General features: G+C 45.9%; 1 protein-coding gene across 1 annotated transcript in view; it reads right to left on the bottom strand.

Annotated features, from left to right (window-relative positions):
- Abcc1 (ATP binding cassette subfamily C member 1 (ABCC1 blood group)) overlaps nucleotides 1-19,585 on the bottom strand; it is a 90,131-nt gene extending 70,546 nt beyond the window's left edge. Inside the window, exon 1 of the mRNA XM_076935277.1 lies at nucleotides 19,478-19,585. Within this exon, the coding sequence (XP_076791392.1) occupies nucleotides 19,478-19,525 (48 nt within the window). The 5' untranslated portion in view covers nucleotides 19,526-19,585. The remainder of the gene's footprint in view (nucleotides 1-19,477) is intronic.
- Nucleotides 19,586-20,955: the final 1,370 nt, after the last annotated feature.

The following is a 20,955-nucleotide window of genomic DNA, read 5'->3' as shown; positions in this document are numbered from 1 at the left end:
GGAAATATTAGGAAAGGCCAGTGAGATATCTCAGCAGTTAACAGTATCTGCCATCAAACCCAATGACCTGAGTTTGATTCCCAGAACCCACATGGTATTATAAAACTGACTCCCTCGGTTGCCCACTCATCTCCACATGGCACAGGCACACACACACACACACTAAATGTTAAAAAAAAAAAAAGTTTAATATTGTATCTGAAAATAAAATTGCACTATCCTGAACATGAACAGAATATTTTCTTGTCATTATTCCCTAAACAATAAAGAACAGGATTCACATTTCATTCAGTGCTACAATTCACCTACAGCCAATTTAAAGTATATGGGAGAATACACATGGGTTTTATGCAAATACTAAATCATTTTACATGTGGAAATTGAACATTCAGGGATTTGAGAATAGGAGGGCATTCAGAAGTAACATGCTTTGGCTCCTGGTGGGCAACTTAATTCCCTTTAACATTATTATGTAAGCTCATAAATATAACTAGCCTCATGCTTCATAGATATTTAAAATTTTTTAAACATTGATTTGTGTGTGTATGTGTGTGCTCACACCTGCTCATGGGAGCCTACACATCCCATGGCACACATGTGAAGATCAAGACACCTTGCAGAAGCTGGTTCCCTTCTTCCACCATGTGGGCCCCCAGGACTGAACTCAGGTTGTCAGGTTTGACAGTTAAGTGCCTCACCCATTAAGTCATCTTGCCAGCTCTCACGGATAGTTTAGCTAACTGGAAACTTCCTTTGGGGTTACATTTTTAATTTAATTAAATTAGATTAAGAACAATCTAAAAGGAATATGAACTAGATATGTCTTTGGCAGACACCACTGGCTACTTACTCAACAACTGCACCTAACTTACTGTTCCTGTGCTAGCTCCCACAGAGCATATAACCAAATGCTAGCTTTCCCTCCTTTGCAGCTAGAGATAGTCATGTACATACAGTTCCAGCCAAGAAAGCAGGAACTCAAGTCTGCACTGCAGGCAGAAGGGCCTTTGGGGTAAGACCTGTGTTTTCATAAATAAAAGGAAATACAGGAGGCTGGTGAGGCTTTTCTTTTGAACCTAAAAGTACTGGCTAGAGCTAGCTGCAGCAACCATTTTGGAGCCTGGAGGAAAAGAAAATGAAAAAGGACCGGATAACAATGCCAGTAATAATAAGGTATTGGGATTCCTGATTTGTAAAAATAAAAAGAGAATACTTTCATGCATAAATAAGTTCCCTAGTCAGGCTTTTTGTTTCCTGAAACCAAATGCACTCCTAAAAGATAGAAAGCAAGACACAGGGCCTGGGGAGATGCTTCAATGAGTAAAACATTCTAAGTATCTAAAAATGATGGGCCAGAGTTTGGATACCCAGGACCCATATAAAAAGCCAGGCAGGGCCGGGCAGTGGTGGTGCACGCCTTTAATCCCAGCACTTGGGAGGCAGAGGCAGGCGGATTTCTGAGTTCGAGGCCAGCATGGTCTACAGAGTGAGTTCCAGGACAGCCAGGGCTACACAGAGAAACCCTGTCTCGAAAAACCAAAAAAAAAAAAAAAAAAAAAAAAAAAAGCCAGGCAGGTCTGGTAGCCCTCCTATAATCGCAGAGTCTGGAAATCAAAGACAAGGGCTGATGAGATGGCTCAACAGTTAAGAGCACTGACTGCTTTTCTGGAGGTCATGAGTTCAAATCCCAGCAACCACATGGTGGCTCACAACCATCTGTAATGAGATCTGATGCCCTCTTATGGGGTGTCTGAAGACAGCTACAGTGTACTTGCATATAATAAATAAATAAAACTTTGGGCCTGAGCAAGTGGGGCAGAGCAAGCGGGCTGGAGTGAGAAGAAAGAAGGGGGGGTGGGGAATCAAAGACAAGAAATCCATAGGGCAAGTTGGCTAGCTAAACAAACAACCTGGAAAGTGCAATTCAAAGACCATGCCACAAGAAATAAGATACTGACTAAGACTCTAAATATCAACCTTTGGCCTCTACACACATGTACATATGCACCTGTGAGGGCACGCACTCGCACACTCGCACACACATATACCACATACACACAAGAAGAAAGTAAGATATGTCAATATCATGACACTGCAGTGAAACTGAGCAGGACAGAAACAAGGAAACTTACAGGGACATGGGAAAGGAAAGAAGGCCCTCACCCAGGAATCAGGCTGAAGTCTCTCACCAGCTGACAGGCAGGCAAGAATTTCAATGCAATTAACAACACCTGCTGCAAGGGTCACTAACAGAGATAACATCCCCTTCTTAGACGCATAGTCAATACTAAAATAGCAATGAACCAGGCAGGCTTAAACCCTGAATGCAGGTGACTTTGGCAGGGTCCCTTTCTTCTCCCAGACATCATCTGGGAATCTCAAATGAGATTGTCACTTTTGCTTATAGTAAAAATAACTCATCTTCCTGCATCTGTAATCAAGACTTTTGTCTTAACAACTGTCACCCTGTCAGGGACCCCTCAGGAACCACCGTGGGGTCTCAGAGCTCTCATCTAGGTCCCTTAGAAGCCCTTTGAAGATAATAATGCCCTATAAATAGTTATTGAAAATACAATGGAACATTCCTTTCAAAGAAGCACTAAGTTCCCGGCCTGAAATCTGGTAAATCTTCAAGAGCCTGTTGGAAACTATGTATGGATTGGACCAGGACATGAGATCAGGAGTGGGGAAAACGAGGCTTGAATGTACCATGGGGCACCCTGAAAACCGAGACCAGCCCACCCCCAACAGCCCTGTACACAGAGGCTTACAACAAGCCCTGATTAGCCGGGGCAGGTAGCGTCAAGGGGTCATTATTAGCAAAATATTTAATTGAGATCATGTGTACATTCATCTGCAAGTAAATATCTGTTACTTAAGAAAAATGAGTTGTGTCCAAGACAGACTATCAGTGAAAGCACAGAATAAAGAATACAGGGGAAACACAGGCCTGGTTTTACTTTTTTATACTATTTCAGATCCCCAAATTTGGGAGACAAAGAATTTCTATGAGTCAGAGGCCAACTAGAGCTGCATAGTGAGACCCTGTCTAAAAACAAAACAAAGCCTATTTCAGAGCCCAACTGGTGGCCAAGCTTACAATCCTGGTACTTGAGAGGCTGAGCCAGGAGGATCAGAAAAAACAATGCATTCAGCTTTTATGTAGAGGGTATTAAAGGTATACACACCAAGGAACCAGTAAGATTCTGTCTCAAAGAATGTACGGTATCTTCACTTTTCCTCTTTCATTTGTTTTATTTTGATTTGTTTTGTTAGGGAAGATGTCTGTTGAGACAGAGTCTCATATAACCCAGGCTGGCCTTTTAACTCACTATGTAGCTGAGGATGGCCTTGAACTCCTCTACCTCTCCAAGAGCTGGGATCACAGGCATGCACCTGCTTTTTTATCCTTTCTCTAAACATATGTTTAAGTATGTGAGAGTGTGTGCGTGTGCGTGTGCGTGTGTGTGTGTGTGTGTGCGCACCCACAGAGGTCAGAACCTGGATAAACAGAAGATAGAGTTACAGGCAATTGTGAACTGCCCAGTGTATACACCGGGAACTGATCTCAGGTCCTCCACAAGAGGAGTACATGCTCTCAACCTCTGACCTATCTCCCTAGCCTCTGCATTTTCATTTTATACAAACAAATTCTCAGATACCAAAGAAAAGAATGTGTGAAGAAGCACTGTCTCCTCTCTTTCTTCTGGAACACCCGGGGGAAGGAAGAGGAAACCTCAGATGTCACGTGTGCTAACAAGTACAGTAACACTGAGCTCAGCCTCAATTTACCTTTTTTTCTAAGATGGAGACTATGTTGCCCAGGCTGTCCTTGAATTTCCTTCACAGCTCGACCTGTCCTTGAGTGCTCCATTCTCCTGCCTGCGTGACCTAGATTACAGGTCTGTGCCCCTTTAAATAACTCAGTCGCTGTGGTGTTGGGAGAGTCTTACAACCTCAACTACTTGAGTTCACCCACCGTAGCATCCATGGCCAGCTCCAGTCTGCACTTGATTTAGGCAGAGAGCTTTGCTTACACCTGAGCTTCAAAGGGTACAAGTGTCAGAGGTAACTGAGTGAAAAAAGAAAATAAAAAGGAAAGAAAAGGACATGGTTGCTCCTTAGTATGGTAGAGGAAAGTTTGTTATAGATACATAGGACATAGTCAGAGGCAGACATGTGTAGGAGAGTCCAGAGTGGACATGACATGGACCATGTGGGCAGATGGGGAGGGGAGGAAAGAAGAGAATTAAGAGAGGAGAATCAAGTACAGCAGGCAGGAGGCCAAGGGTACAAAGACAGGGGCAGGTAACCAGAATGTCTGGACTATATAGGGAAGAGTCTCTGAGGGAAGGGCAGCCCAGACTCTGGGCTAGAGAGTTCAGGTAGGGAATGAAGTATGCCAGCCAAACCCCTGTGACAAGAAGGAACTGGGGGATGCTGGGAAAACCTGGAGGCCTGGTCTATTTTGATATGTTGAATAGGCACCTCAGCCTTTGTCTGGGGTTTGAAACTAAACAGTGACACCCCATGCTCACTTTGTCCCAGACTTCATGCCTGCCTCCCCTACAGCCAAGCACACTAGATACCCTAGACAGTCTACCCAGACAACCTGAAATGTCTCAGGGAGCTGGGTTGGGGTCTACCTGGAGCCAGGAAAGACATAACTGGGTTCTGGCCTGATTCTGCCACAGCTTGAATGAGCCCAAAACAATCACCACACCAAAAATCCCCCTATACTGTCTCTACTGCCCCTTTGTCCACCTACCTTATCACCACAGAATGGAGTCTGCCTAGAATACCTACTATGTGCTACGTACTACACTGCACTGAGAAGCCTGTTAGTGCCTCTTTCTTTCCCCATAAGATACACAGCATAGACTTGCTACACAAGCATGAAGACCTGAGACCCCTCAGCAAACCTGGTACATCAGCCTACATCTTAAAGCCCAGTGCTGTCGAGGTAGAGAGAGACAAACCCTTGCAGATCCTCCCAGAAGCTATGATCTATAGGTTCAGATCTATATGATCATAGGTGAATCTATGGTCTATAGGTTCAATGATAGACCCTGTCTCAAAAAGTAAGGTAGATGACCATAAAGGAAGACAGACACCCAACGTCAACTTCTGGCTTCCACATGTATGCATACCCACAGGCATGCAGATGGAGTACACATAAAAATATGTAGCATGACCCAATTTACATATAAGGAAACAGAAGCTTCCAATAAATCTAGCAACTAGCCCACTTCATGTAACAAATTTTCAAGTCCTCCTACACCTGACATTGATTCTGACCATGTATCTCCAGATTTCTTTGGGGCTACACCTTCCCTTCAGCTGAACCCTTAAGAAATAAAAGGAATGACCTCAAAGGAGCCTTTTCTCCATTCCTTCCTCCTACCAAGAATACTACTATCCAGAGGCGGGTCAGCTCCCCAGCTCTGAGCATGAAGTGTCCCATCAGAGTTCATGCCTGAATCATATGTGAGACCAAAGAAGACAGGAAAGCCTGGAAATTACAGCTGCAGTACCCAATATACTGATATGGAACAAATCCTATGTTAAGAAATCAATGAAGAGCCGGGCGGTGGTGGCGCACGCCTTTAATCCCAGCACTTGGGAGGCAGAGGCAGGCGGATTTCTGAGTTCGAGGCCAGCCTGGTCTACAGAGTGAGTTCCAGGACAGCCAGGGCTGCACAGAGAAACCCTGTCTCAAAAAACAAAAAAAAAACAAAAACAAAAAAAAACAAAAACAAAAAAAAAAAACAAAACCCAAAAACAAACAAACAAACAAACAAAATCAATGAAGCCTTATGAAAGCTCTGAAAGATAAGCAGATCTAATAACAACCACAAGGTCACCTTCAGCCTTCTCTTACAAAGCTGGTCAGAGGGACCAGATAGGAGAGAACTTGTCATTGTCTAGGCCTTTTTTTCATCCATTTTGTTTTGTCTGTGCTGCCTCATACATGCTAGACAAATATTCTACTACTTAGCTAAGTTACCCATCCTCATCTATGTGTCGGGTTTTGTTTAAGGAGAGGTGTGTCTTTGTCTTTGTTTTGTGTATTTTGTTTTGAGATAAAGCCTCAAATATCCCAGGCTGGTCTAGAACTCACTGTGTAGCAAAGGAAAACCCTGAACTTCCGATCTCCACCTGTCTCCACCTCCAGATTTACAGGCTGTACCACCTTACCCAATGTATAGAATTGGTGCTGGAGATGGACTCAGGGGCTTCGTGAATGCTAAACAAGCAATCTACCATCTAGGCTATATCCTTAGCCCTTCATCTACTTTTAAGAACAGACTCTTAAGAACACTAATAGGAGTGGAGTATAGCTCAGTGGTACAGCACTTTACCCAGTATGTATGCATGAGGCCTTTAGTTGGATACCCAGCAACAAACACACACACACACACACACACACACACACACACTCACCCACCCACTACAGGACAACAACAACAGCTATTCTTGGACCACGCTAGAACTGTGAGCTAACCAACGCTTTTCTGAAAAACAAAGCAAAGGCTGTGGGGGTAACATTTTGAATGTTCTGAGCTATTCCTTCTGCTTCAGGGATGGCTTCCAAGGAAACAAGCCAACAGACCCTCTGTTCATAGCATCAGTACAACGCTTGCTCTCAAGGGGAAAAAAAAAAAAGGAGAAACAAAAGAGGAAAAAAATACTATTGTGACTTAAATGTTAAACCACAGCCAATAATGACATGAATAATGACATGTCTGCAGGTACAAGGAAGTACAGTGTAGTGCTGAAGTTGTCCTTAAAGGTTACATGAGGATGGGAATTTCTTATAACAGCAAATACCACAAAATGGAAATGCAACTGACCACCATGGTCACTCAAAACCCCAGAGAAGGCTAAGCCTTGAGGGTTAGTACACAAACAAATATACAATGACCCAGGAAAGAGTTTTTACAGTGCTCAGGAGAAACAGAGGCCAAGGTCTCCCCAACACATTAACAGGAAAAGACCCATCACCATACATAAGGACATATAGCCTTACTTTCACTAATTTCCAGAGAGGATCTCATTAATTTGCCTGGGCTGACATGGAAGTCGCTCTGTAACTCAAGCAGATCTTGTACTTGTGGGTCTCCTGCCTCAGCCTCCTCAATCTCTGGGAGATACTGACTTGGGTTTGAACAAATGGATTGTTGTTGCTTTTGGTTTGTTTGTTTGCTGTTCCTGTTTACCACAGTCTCATGTCACAGTGGCTGGCCTCTACCTCATAAGCCTCCTGTCTCAACCTGAGACTACAGGTATGCACCACCACACCCAACTAGAAATGGGAATTTTGATTCACTTACATTCAGAAAAGGTTAGCTATATACTTCTTGAAAAATAATCAGCCTTTATATTAAAGGTTAATATTAAAGGTTAAAATTTATGTAATTTTGACTCATGCACAAGGATACATATTAGATAAAAGGGAACTCTAGGTAAATAATGGTCCGTATCACAGTTCTGTAATCTGGAATATTACATATCTAATGGAAAAGATTAGTGAGATTCTATGTATCTATGTGGGTGGCAAAAACATCAGCAGAATAAAGATTATAATCTATGCAGGCTTAGGTATGTTATTTATTTTATAAGCAGGTGGAAGGACATGGCTACAGGCTGGTTCAATAGAACAGCATCTACATTAACATGTCTGTGTGGTTTGTTTGGCTATAGAGCATGTGTGATTTTTATAGTCAGAAAACTTTTTGTGCTGCAACTAGAAACTTTATGGGGGAGGGGGAGGTCAGAGTGACATCTGAGGACAGGATGTAAGGAAAGCCTTACATATTGTCTAACTGTTAATTCAAAGCACTTCTTAAATAACATGGTTTAAAAAAAAAAAAGCGCCTAGTATTTAAACACGGCTTTGAAACACTGGAAGGGACCCAGCCACCCTCATTTGCTCTCCTGAGCTCAGCTCCCTGGTATGCAAGGTTTAACTTCTCTGAGCAAAATCCTCTCACGTCCAGAAAAGCAGCTCCAACAGGCTTTCAGCTTGCTCAAGACTCATATGCCTTGAACACAATAGGTATTTAGTAAGTGCTGGTGGGGTCATCTGTGGGAGTATAACTGTTGTGTTGACCTAGTAATTAACTCGCAAATTTCAAAAGGTAAATATCTCTTAAGCAGGCAGCTTCTGGTGGGAAACTTACTCTGCTGAGGCATATGCATGTATTTGTCCACAGAGCATGGTCAGGAATGCTCTCTGCCTCACCCCCAAAAGCACCATGCCCCCCCCCCCCCGTGCTGATTAGCCAGCTGAAAAACCGATAATGACCCTGACAGTCACCAGGAGGGAACAAGGTGAGACCGAGGCCTCTTAGCTTTTCCACAGAAAAAAGGAAGGCTGGAAAAGAAATGTAACTTCCTTTCTTTCAAATTCCACAGACTACACAGACGGATATTGCCTCTTACAGTTACGTGAAGGATACAAAATACAGAATATTTACAGTGTGAAAACTGTGAGAAAATGTGCACACAGTGTGCACGTTCCCTCTCTATATCATCATCACCACCACCACCATCATCATCATCACTACCATCATCATCAATCACCATCATCACCATCATCACCATCATCACCATCACCATCACCATCATCACCATCACCATCACCATCACCATCACCATCACCATCACCATCATCACCATCAGCACCATCAATGCTCACTTCAAAGGGCAGTGGGCAGGGAAGAACACTGAAACCTGACCTTTCCCTTCATATTCTTCTTGATTACTCACCTTTATTTAAAAAAAAAAAAAAAAAAAAAAAAAAAAGCAACAACACTATACAGACTTAATAGGCCTTAAACAATCTGAAATTCCCTCACAGGATTATAAGGGGGGGGGGAGCCTAAGGGGTACAGTTCAGTGGTGTACTCTGTGGGAGGCCCTGTGCTGGGACTATAGCTCAGCATACACAAGGCCCTGGGTTTGATCCCCAACTACAGAAGTAGTAGAACATACCTATAATCCTAGCACTTGGGACGTGAAGGCAGTTAGTTCAAGGTCATCCTTGGCTACATAGGGAGTTTGAGAGCAGCCTGGGCTAAAGGCTCTGTTTCAAAAAAGAAAAGGGGGAAATCTGCAGTTAAAGTTTTAAAGTGGTTTTCTAAAAGCCAGTAGAAAATCTACCTAACCAAAAAGGAAAACCAGTGTTGGTCATGAAAAGCTGTTTGCAGACTCGAAGCAGCTGTAAAGGGGTATCCTAGCTCAGGCTCACCCTGAGAGGTTCTGAGTCACAGATGAGATGAGTCTCATCTGTGGGAATGAGGGAGAGTGTCCAAGCTTAATTTAAACACAAGGACGACTGAGGCTGAGGTACATGTCAGAGAGCACTGTGTTCCTCAGCACAGCACCCCCATTTGCTCCAACACAGATCAAAGGCCCTGACTGCTCTGCACAAGTGCTTCTCCCTCCCCGGCCTGGGCGTGCCAGGACCTTTGTGTCAGGCTTCATGCAACTGTGAAGAACCTGAAGCAGGACTTTAATGAGATTTCTACTGGCCCTGTAATTCCTCTGAGCTAAAATTCAGTAACACGGAGTTGGGAATGGAGCTGAGCTGGCAGAGTTACTCATCTAGGGTTTTGTGAAGCCAATTTCCATCCCCAACTCTGAAGACATTGGGCCACTAATGCGCCCCTATAATCCCAGCACTCAGGATGTAGATGCAGGAGATGGGAGTTCAAGAACATCCTCTGCTACATGTAAAGCTCAAAGCCAGTTTGGACTGCATGACACTTTGTCTCAAAAAACTATATAAGGGCTGAATATGGCTGAGCAGTTAAGAGCCCAGGTTGCTCTGGCAGAAGACTCAGAATCAATTCCAAGAAATCATAACCATTTGTAACTACAGTTCCAGAGGATCCAGCGTTCTCTCGTGGCCGCTGCAGGCATCAAACATGCAATGCACACTCATACATATAAAACAAAAAGCTTTATATATGAATGTGTGTGCATTTTATTCTATGCTACTCTGACTACATCATGATCCTCAAGACCTCTGCATGGGTTTTCCCTCTTTCTGGGACATAGTCAGCTCAACCGCCAAGATAGTGGGACAAATGGCACTTCTTGTTAAGGTGGTTTATACCCACCCTAGTTCCTCCTGGCTTAGGTCTCTGTGTGGATTACTGTAATCTGGAATTCTTTGGGGTATCCCTAGCACAAACCCCATGAGTTCATGGACCTGGCCTGGCTTCTGCAAGAATACATTCCCAGTATCCAGAACAAAGCTAGAACATCTACTAGATACTCAATATGACTCAGTGTGTCTAAAGTGCACACTGTACAAGCATCCCTGGCACCCACAGAAAAGCTGAGAGAAATAGGTGTGATCCCAGGGTGAGAAGGCAGAGAGAAAATACCAAGAGGTCTCTTGCCAGCCAGCTTAATTAAAAATGGGAAAAGCTCCAAGTTCAGTAAGAGATCCCATCTCAAAATAAAACGGTGATTGACCTAGTAAGACACCTGACATTGACCTCTGGCCTCCACATAGGAACAAAAAAGAATGAATGGCTGGACACAGAAAGCACCCTTTGATCTTAGCACTCAAGGGGCTGAGGAGGGCCATTTGGCACTGCCTGGGGGCATGTTTGGTTGTTGTAACAAGTGTGGGTATGGCTGGCAATCTGTGGGCAGAGGCCAGGGCATTGCCAAATAACCTATAATACTCAGGGTGCCCCGACAGCACGAAGAACAGTTTGATTCAGTAGAGAAACTAGGCTCTATCCTTCCCTCATCACACCTTGACACTTGCACAAATGCAATGTCTTACCACTTACCAACCAGGTAGCCCCAAGGAGAAAGAGACATGCACACACTTCCATCAAGGCAGATGTTATCCCTAGTTTCTCGTCAGGGCAGGGGAAGCTTGCTCCAGGCTTCCTCTTAGCATCTCAACCCACTGACTTAGTTTTGTAAAACATTCAGGCAAGCTTTTACAAGCTAGTCTTTTTACTGACCATTATGATCTGGTCATAAAAGCCAGGCCTTTCACTACTTGAAAACCTAGAGACTATGTGCATATCAGATACCTGTTTCAGAATCCTAGGTTACCTAGAATATAACCCTACAGCGCACCCTCCTGCCAGAGCAAATATACCTGGGTCTGGGACAGGGTCTTCATGTTGGCAATCCAGCCAGCTGGGGGTGAAGTGTGGCTGAGCAGCTGAACACTGGCTTAGATATTCAAGACCCTAGGTTCATTAACCAGGATCACACACAGACAGCATTAAGGAAAGAACCTAAGGGCTGGAGAGATGATTTACTGATTAAACGCATAAACTGCCTTTGCCAGGAATCCAAGTTCAGTTCCTAGCACCTACATCAGCAGCCTCATTATTGCCTGCAACTCCACCTCCATGGCATCAAATACTCTGACTTCTTCAGGCACCCACAAAGATGTGGGCATGTCGCATGCACACACGCATACACAAACGCAGGCACGTACACACACACAGACATGCAGAGAGAGAATTAAAAACAGGCATCACAGAACATACGTTTAATCTCAGTATTCTGCCAAAAAAAATTAATTAAAAAACAAAAAAACAAAAAAACAGGGAGTAGCGGCACATACTTTTAATACCAGCACTTGGGAGGCACAAGTAGGTAGATCTCTGAGCTCAAGGTCAACCTGGTCTATAGTATCCCAAGATAGCCAGGGCTGCAAAGAGAAACCCTATCTCAAAAAACCCAAAAAGTACTTAATTAATTAGTTAATCTCAGTATTCTGAAGCCAGTGGTAGACCTCTGTGTGTTTGAGGCCAGCCTGGTCTATATATGAGTTCCAGGCCTGCCAGAGCTATACAGTAAGACTCTGCTTCAAGGATGATGATGGTCATGCTGATGAGGAGGAGGAAGAGGAGGAAGAAGAAGAGGAGGAGGAGGAAGAAGAGGAGGACGAGGAAGAGGAAGAGGAGGAAGAGGAGGAAGCAGAGGAGGAAGAGGAGGAGGAGGAAGAAGAAGAGGAGGACGAGGAAGAGGAAGAGGAGGAGGAAGAGGAGGAGGAAGAGGAGGAGGAGGAAGAAGAAGAGGAGGACGAGGAAGAGGAAGAGGAGGAGGAAGAGGAGGAGGAAGAGGAGGAGGAAGAGGAGGGGGAAGAGGAGGGGGAAGAAGAGGGGGAAGAGGAGGAAGAATCTTTTTTAAAAAAATCTAAAGGTCAGTCTTGGTGGCACACATCTTCTAATCCCAGCACTTGGGAGGCTGACGCAAGAGAATCAAGAGTTTGAAGCCAGCCTGGGGTACATAGTAAGATCTAGGCCAGCCTTGTCCCAGTCAGACACTGTCCCAAACAAACCAAACAAAATAACCTACTGAGTCAGGTGAGCCCCAATTCAGTTATCTTAAGGTTAGGCTATGAAGCAATAGAACCCAATCGAAATACTAACAAACGGATGCCACGTGAACTCCACCAGGGAAGGGAGTCAACCAGGTGTGAGAAAGTAAAGACAATGACAAGCAAGGACAATGGACACTTAGCCTTCCAAGAGAGCAACAGTACGGAGGAGTGGAATCTACAGGCCTGTTTCTCAGGAGTGGCTACAATGAGGCCCAGTGCTATCCAGTATTGTAAGAGAAGCCAGAAAGCCAGGTGTGTGTGCAAGATACTCCAGTAAGTAAATAGTGGAGATGACAGTAGTTCACATAATTAAAATAAAGTCAAAAACCACGGCTAGTGATGGTACGAACCAACCCTTGGGAGCACAGGCAAAAGAATCAGTTCAGAGCCATCCTCGGCTGTGCAGCAAGTTTGTCAGAGCCATCCTCGGCTGTACGGCAAGTCTGATGTCAGCCTGACTATGAGACCCTATTCAACACAACAGAGCTGGTGAGACAAACCAACAAAGAAAGGCACTCTGCATGGTAAGAAAAGAAAAACAACTCCTGAAAGTTGTCCTCCTGCCTCCACACACATCATGGCACTGGTATGCCCACCCACTCCCAAATCAATAAACAGGTGTACTAAAAAATAAAAGATTAAAGATTAAGTAAATAAATAAAGCCAAGCCACCCTAGAGGTAGGCTGAAAAACACATTCAAACACCGCAACCAGGTCTACTGGCACCTAAAATCCCAACACCCAAAAGACTAAGGTAGGAGGATAGTAAGATCCAGGCTAGCTCGAACTACAAAGCAAGACTGTCTCAATAAGCAAAACAACAAAAAGCCAGACATGGTGCCATATACCTTGAATCCCAGCGCTTGGGACATATAGGCAGGCAGCCTATGAATTTGAGGCTAGCCTGGTCAAGTTCCAGACCATCCAGGGATATACAGGAAACCATGTCTCTAAATAAATAGACTTTATTTAGTTTTATTTATTTGTTGAAACGTTGGTTGAGCCTACTGGATGCAAAAGCAGTGGGCCCAGGGAAAAACAGATGAACATAACCTCAGTGAACCATTACAAAACAAAATACAAAAAAAGAAAACAAAAAAATACAAACAAAATACAAGCAGCTGAACAGAGAATAGCACGTTATCCTGACTGCCTCAGACAAAGGCTTCTGAGCAGCTTGAAAGCTAGGGTTTTCATTTTATGAGTAATTACTGACTCTGTCTCAGATATTAGGATTAGAGTCACAAACACACACAAAACAAGTAAGTAAGCTCTTTGACATATGAGAAAAATTAAGAACGATGAGTAGAAGCAGGAAACTGAGCCGTGCACAAGAAGTAGCAGGGGTCAGGGAAAAGATGCCTGGGGGGCACCATGACTACAGTGACTAGGACAAGAGAGAGCAGGGTCAGATGTTCCAAGGCTGGGGAACCACTGGAGGGTGCTGAGCAGAGCAAGGGCAGGGTCTGCTTTCTCTTAACAGGATTCCTCTAGGCTAGAACTGCAGTTACAGAGAAGTGTTTGCCTAGCTGTTGCCAGGCCTTAGATCTCATCCCCAGTACTGCAAAAAGAATAAAAATCAAAAGCACGCATTCTGGATGCTGGGCTGACACTAGACAGCAGGGGTCAAGGGAGGACAGGAAGAGAAGAGTGGCAGGAAGCTGGGTATGGTGGTACAAGCCTGTTATTCCAACTACTGGGGAAGCTGAGGCAGGAGGATCACAAGTTCAGGGTCACCTAGGCTACAGAGATGAAGGACAGCCTGGGCAGTTTAGTGAGACTCTTCTCTCAAAACAAAAAGTTAAAAGAGGGCTGGAGGTGCAGGTCGCTCAGTATGTTAAAATAGTGTTCAAATGCAAAAACAAGCCAGTAGACAGCAGCGCCTTGGGATCCAGGAGGTAACCCTGACAGGTTTGGATACATTCTACAAGAACAGGCAGATAGAGAGTGGGAGGGAACAAGAATCAAGGACAAGCCAGGACAGCGGTGGCACATGTCTTTAATCCCAGCATTCAGGAGACAGAGGCAGGCCTATGAGTTAGAAGCCAGAGTGAGTTCCAGAATAGCCAGGGCTATACAGTAAAACCCTGTTTTGAGAAAGAGAAGGAAGATGAGAAGGAGGAGGAAGAAGAGGAAGAGAAGGAAGAGGAGGAAGAAGATGGCAAGAAAGAGGAGAAGAGAGAGAAGCAGCAGCAGCATCAAAGCACAAGAGCTGGAGAGATGACTCAGCAGTCAAAAGCACTACTGGCTGTTCTTCCAGAAAGCTCAGTATCAATTCCCAACACCTACATGGCAGCTCACAACTGTCTGCAACCCCAGTTCCAGGGGATCTGACACCCACACACAGATATACATGCAGGCAAAACACCAATGCACATAAAATAAAAATAGATTATTAAAAAAAAAAAAATTAGAATACCACAGGATTTGTTCCCCAAGAGCAAGCACCATCTTCTTAGAGGTGCCTCAGTTCTTCCCAGGATGCAAAAGAGAGGAATGTCCCTGAATCCCTGCAGAGGTTCTCTGCAAGCCCTCCAAGTTGGCAAGTCACTCACCAACAGGTTCCCAAGGGGAAGCCCCTCCAAGAGTGAAAGAAATCCAGCAGGCTCCAAGGAAGGAGACTCCCCAGACCCTGGTTCAACTACCCCCAGACCCTGGCTCAGGTACAGGAGGAGCCACAGCTTCCTCCTGCAAGGTCAAGGGGCAAGGCCACTGAGCAGGAACTAGAGTCTCTGGGTCCAGCTCTACCACAAGTTCCCAAAGCCTGGTTATCTTGGCACCACCGCCCCCGCCACACACACACACACACACACACACCATTCTGGGCCACATACAAATGCTATATCCATCTGGTAAGGGGAAGAAAACGGGAACCTCACCGACTACAGCAATCAATCCACAGGCTTAGGAGAGCAGAGGAAAGCAGGTGTGGTACAAGGCAGTGGAAGGAATTTGAAAAGCAACAAGGTCCTTGGAAGAGGTAAAGAAAGAAAAAAAGAAGGGAGGGAAGGAGGGAGGGAGGGAAAAAAGAAAACCAGGCAGGCTTTCCAAGGCCACTTGCTTCCCCAGGAACACCAGCCACCAAGATCCATTTGCCACACTGGTCAGATACAATGTCCAGGGAGCTGGAAAGCTAGAAGGTGCCACAAACCAAATCAGGCCCCACAACCAACTCATTCCAGAGCCTGCATTGCCCATCTGCTGCTGACTTTTGTGTATGTCCAGATGTTCTCAGCAGATGCAACAAAAATCAACTATGGAGTCCCACCCAACTAGAAGCCCTTCCATCTACTGAGTGCTAACCAGGTACCAAGCAGCACTGTTCCCAGTGCTTGTCAAGAACTCAGTATTCAGTACTCAAACTACCACCATTTGCTAGGCACTCCATTATTCTACATGGGGAAATTGAAGTACAGAGCAGAAAAGTAACCCATCTTAGCTGAAGAGCCAGCTTCTGAACACAGGACACATAGGGACTTAACTCTGAGCAGTCACCTATGCAACTGAGTTTCCCAATTAGACATGAAATTGGTACTTTTCTTATTCTTTCTTTATTTTGTTTTTGTTTCTGGATGTCAGAGAATTGAGCACGGGGCCTCACATGTGCTAGGCAAGTGCTGTACCACAGACCTAAATCTCCAGTCCTTTTTTACATGTGATTTTAAAACAAGGTCTTTATAAATCACCCAGGCTGGCCTTGAACCTATGGACTTCCTGCTTCAGCTTCTTCAGTAGCCAGGGTGACAGGCCTGCTCCAGGTTAACACATACTTTCTATTTTTCTAATTTACTGTGTGTGACAGTATGTGTATGCACATACACGTGTGCACATCTGTGTAAGAGCACACATACCAATGTATAGAACAAAAGAGCATGCCAGGTGTCTTCCTCTATCGTTCTTCGTATTTCCTGAGTCAGGGTCTCTCACTGACCCTGAAACTCGCTCTTTTGGTAAGCTAGCTGACCAGTCTTTCTCCACCCCCTCAATCCTGCAGTCATAGTCAGAGCCAGGGCTGGCTGTTTACATGGGTACTGGGATTCAAACGTAGGTCTCCTGCTTACATATCCACACTCTTGCTCACTGAGCCATCTCTGCATACTTTTTTTTTTTAAGGAACTTACAAAGAAAGGCCCAGGCCCCTTTTCCCAACCTTCTTTCAAAGATCAGCCACAAAACCACCTGCGTCCTACCAGCTTCATACTGCCACTGAATAAAGCAAGCCACTGCCAGCTCTTAGCTCCAACTTTCCACTTAGATAACACTGTTTCTCTTTTCTTATCCCAGACCTTTGCCTAAGGGAAGGTTTTTAAGTTCTCAGCAGCAGACCCTAGCCCAGGAGCAAGACTCTTGAGTCCTTAACGGGTAGAATCTTGACTTCTCTAAGCATAATGTTGGTCCTAAAGGGATTCAAGTATCAGGATCAAAAAGACAGTGGCCCATTCCCACAAGGAGAGGGAGAATGAGACCCAGAGAATGACCAGGAAGTAAAAATACAAAGTGTATCAATCTCTGTGAGTCCTCATGAGCTCTGCTTCGTTGATCTGTGGGCTGTGCTCTCCTAGTGTCCTCACACCAGGCTCCTACCATCCTTCCAACCCGCCTTCTGCGGGTCCTCAAATTCCACCTAATATCTGGCTGTGGGTCTCTGTATCTGCTCCCATCTGAAGGGAAACAGAAGAACAGTGGATCTGGGGAAGAGGGGACGTGAAGGGAAGAACTAGGAAAGGAGGAGGGAGGGGAAACTGAGGTTGGGATAGAATGTATAAGAAAAGAAAGAAAATACAAAGCACTGGACAGGCTAAACCTCTCACACTAATAAACCCATGGCCACAGCCCAGAAGGCTGGGAAGGTTACCCCATACCCTTATTCTACATATAAACTGAGCACAATAAGCAATGAAACAACTCAAGATGATAAAGTTTAGAACGGAGGGTGGGGTGAAGGGTATGGATATGTTGGTGCAACACCTAGCCTTGGAAGGCACAAGCCACCTGCTTTAGTTTATTGTCCTTTGAAACACAGTCTCACTCTAGCACAACTGCCCAGAAACTCAATTCTCCTGCCTCAGCTTCCCCAGTGCTGTGATTACAGATATATGCACACCAAGCCAAGCAACCCACTCTGTATTGTGTTTGGATTCTCTAGCTACACAGAAGTTCCTGCTTGCCAATGGCCCTCTCACCCATTCTGCTTCCAGGACTCCAGAAATGGGGTGTCCAGCAAGCCGAGACCAGTGAGAGGAGGGGCACAAGGAAGTCTACAAGATGAAACACTAGGGAGGGTGGGAAGCTGCCTACGGTGAAGGCCAGTCACCACTACTGCCAAACACAATTCATCTATCTTAATTTTCCATGGGAAAAAGTCCCAAGAAGGAAAGAACACAAAGCCAGGTTTCTTGGGTAGGCTTCTTAGCATATTAGAAGCTAGAGATAGCCTCCAACACTTCTTGTCATCACTGCCCACAATAAAATACATCCTGATGTGAGCTGGCAAGAGGCTTGCCAGCAAGCTCGATGACCTGAGTTCAACCTCGGAACCCACATGGTGGACGGAGAGTTCCACAAGAGTCTCACTTCCACATGAGCCATGGTTTGCACGCATGCGCGCGCGCACACACACACACACACACACACACACACTATATGGGCCTTCAGAGGCCACCATTCCTAATGCAGCCTATCAGGGAGGTACAGCAAAGCAGAGCGAATACTTCATGTGTGTATGTGTGTATTATGTATACACAAAAATAAAATATACAAACTGGTAGAGAATCTAATGTCTACTTTCCCTCCACCACAGAGAAGAAAATAATAATTCAGGAAATACACTAGCATCCATGTTAGAGTGAGCCAGATTCCACTGAGTCCTTGTAAAATAATTTTGTTGTCCCCACACTTGGTACAAGGGTAGAGGACACACAGGTGTTCCTTTGTGCCAAAGAGGCACCAATCTCTTGCAGACGCCTGAATGCAAATCACAATCTCTGTTTCCAGCTCTGGAGAAACCTCCAGCCTCTTGACTTTAAAATGAGAGTCATATATCCAAGTATGGGAAGTTTCTCCACCATAACTGGCACCCTCCTCACCCAAAAATCTCCCAGTAGGCCTTCAGAGGTCACCATTCCTAATGAAGTCTATCAGGAAGACACGCAAAACAGAGCAAATACTTTCGGGCGCTAATCATCAGCTGCTAAGAAACAGGGATGTTTTTCCTGTTTCTCAAACAAAAAGAAAAGTCATTGTGCCCAGGGTGTCCTATTGTATTCACTAATACAATGGGACAGTGCGATACAGGAGTGTTCTGGAACAACAGGCAAGTCGCATTATAGGAACACGAAATACACAAGCACAAGGGATTACAGCAGTCAGCCCATGAACCTAGCCTAGGATCTTTTCAGAAGAATGCTACCTGGAAAGGGCCTGAAGTCCCCCCCCCCACCCGTTCCCTCTCCCCGGTCACCCCCCCCCCCTCCTCGCACGTCCCCAGAGTCCCCAGAGCAGCGGGGTCTCACTGATTCACAGAGTAAAAGGCATTCTCCTGGTTATCAAAGTCCCGGGCATTTTCCAGTGCACCCCAAACCTACAAAAAGAGACAGAGAGGACCCTCTACCCTATCTTAACTTTTCCTTGTTTCCTTAAACTTCCCTGCTATAGCATTTAGACAGAAAGGAAAGATGAGAAAAAAAAACACGAAACCAGAGTAACCGGGAGGTAAAACAAACGGTGGGGAACCCCAACACAGCGATAAGAAGTCTCTTTCTAGAGTCTGAGCTCCTGCACGGTGCTCTGTGTGTGCGTGGTCAACGGGGATCCTACCCCCACAAAAGACGGAAAACCCCCAATTAGCTGCCTCCAGATCTGGCGTCCCCTCCCGATGGCAGAACCCCAAAGCACACAGGCACCTCCCCGCACACACCCAGCTCTCCCGGAACCGGGTCCCCAGAGTCTGAGAGCCGCGGCTGCGCCGGGGCCCGGGTGGCGAATCTCCACGTCTGCAGTGCGGGCCTCGGGCTGGGAAGCAGCTGGGTCCACGCGTCCCAGCGTCCCCCGCGTCCCCCGGGCCCCCGGCCGCCCCGCGCCGTCCCCCGCGGCCCACCGCCTTACCCAGAGCGGATCAGAGCCATCAGCGCTGCAGAAGCTGCGCAGCGCCATGCGGGCGGCCGGCTGAGCGAGAAGGCGCAGCGCCGCGCGGTTGGCCCGCGTCACCGGGATGCAGCCCCGCCCCGCCCCGCCCCGCCCTGCGCGTGGGAGCGAGCTCTACCACAAGTCGCCCCGGCTTGGGCCTGCAGGCCGCGTCTGCAGCTCCCACCCACTGCCGGTTCCTAACGCTGACACGGCCGCGAGGAACCCCGCGCTGGGCCCTCCACACCCAGGCTTCCTCCCAGGTGATCCTAACCGTACAGCTGTTCCCCTGCTGCGGGAGAACGCTCGGTGCTTGCTGGATTCTAGGGCTTTTTCCTTCAGTTGCAGCTGGCGGGATAGGGATGCGAGCTCCCAAGAAAGGAAAGGGAACAGATGAGGACACTGAGGCTCGGAAAGGTGGGGAAACTCGCTCAGAGCCCTCAACGAGTAGAAGTGGAGTTCGTTCGAATCAGGAGCCCTATGATTCCATCCTTAACACTGAGATCTCCATCCTAAACACCAGTTTGCCACCCCTCCCTCCTCCATGGTCAGCAAAGCACCCTGGGAATTTCTCTCATTCTGAGCGCAGGCAGGAAATAACTCGTTTCCTTATTACCTGGTTTGGATTCAGGGATTTGGGGACAGCGTTTCATATAATAATTAAGTTTGGCCTCAAAAGCAGGATGTAATAGAGGGTGACCTTGACCTTGTGAGCCCCCGCCTCCATTTTTTTTTTTAAACAGACTGGGGTTTTTCTGTGCCACACCTGGATTTCCTGGAACTCGATTTGTAAACCAGGCTGGCCTCACATTCAGAGATCCACTTGCCTCTGCCTCTCAAGTGCTGGGATTAAAGGTGTGCAACACCATGCCTCCACTTCTTGTTACCCCAGCCAACTGGGGTGCTGACAACAGAACCCAGGGCTTCCTTCATGCACATGCACAGGAACCACTCTGTCAGCTGAGCTATGGATGCCTCTCAAAAAATATTTTAATTTAAAAAATAATAAAGTAAATGAGTAAAATAAAAGATTATTGAAGGTCAACCACAAACTAGGTGCCCCTCAGTGGGGGGGGAGGGGGGGCCAGTGATTGTTGTTGTAGTAACAGTATTTACTTCTATGTGTGTTTGTGTGTGGGTGTGTATGTAAATGTGTTGGGTCCTGGAAGCAGAGCCTGAACAAACCCAGACTCCTTTCTCTACCCTCCAAGGAGGTCTGACAACAACCCAGTCAAGGACACTGAAGCCTACACACATAAGGCTATTTAACATTCATGGTTAGGTACTCAAGGCTTCATGCTCAACAACATACCTAAAATTTACACATGAAGTACATAATACAATTCTTCCTATTTTTTTTTCAGGTTAGAGACCAAAATAAGAAAGCAAAAGCAGCTTGTCAAAGATCATTTACATGGTGAATGACTGAACCTAGCTCTGGAATAAGGCAGTCCTGCTGG

Source organism: Arvicanthis niloticus, chromosome 6, assembly GCF_011762505.2.
Source record: "Arvicanthis niloticus isolate mArvNil1 chromosome 6, mArvNil1.pat.X, whole genome shotgun sequence".
Lineage (NCBI taxonomy): Eukaryota > Metazoa > Chordata > Mammalia > Rodentia > Muridae > Arvicanthis > Arvicanthis niloticus.
The sequence above is the reverse complement of the archived record's forward strand: the minus strand, read 5'-3'. Positions and strand labels throughout refer to the sequence as shown.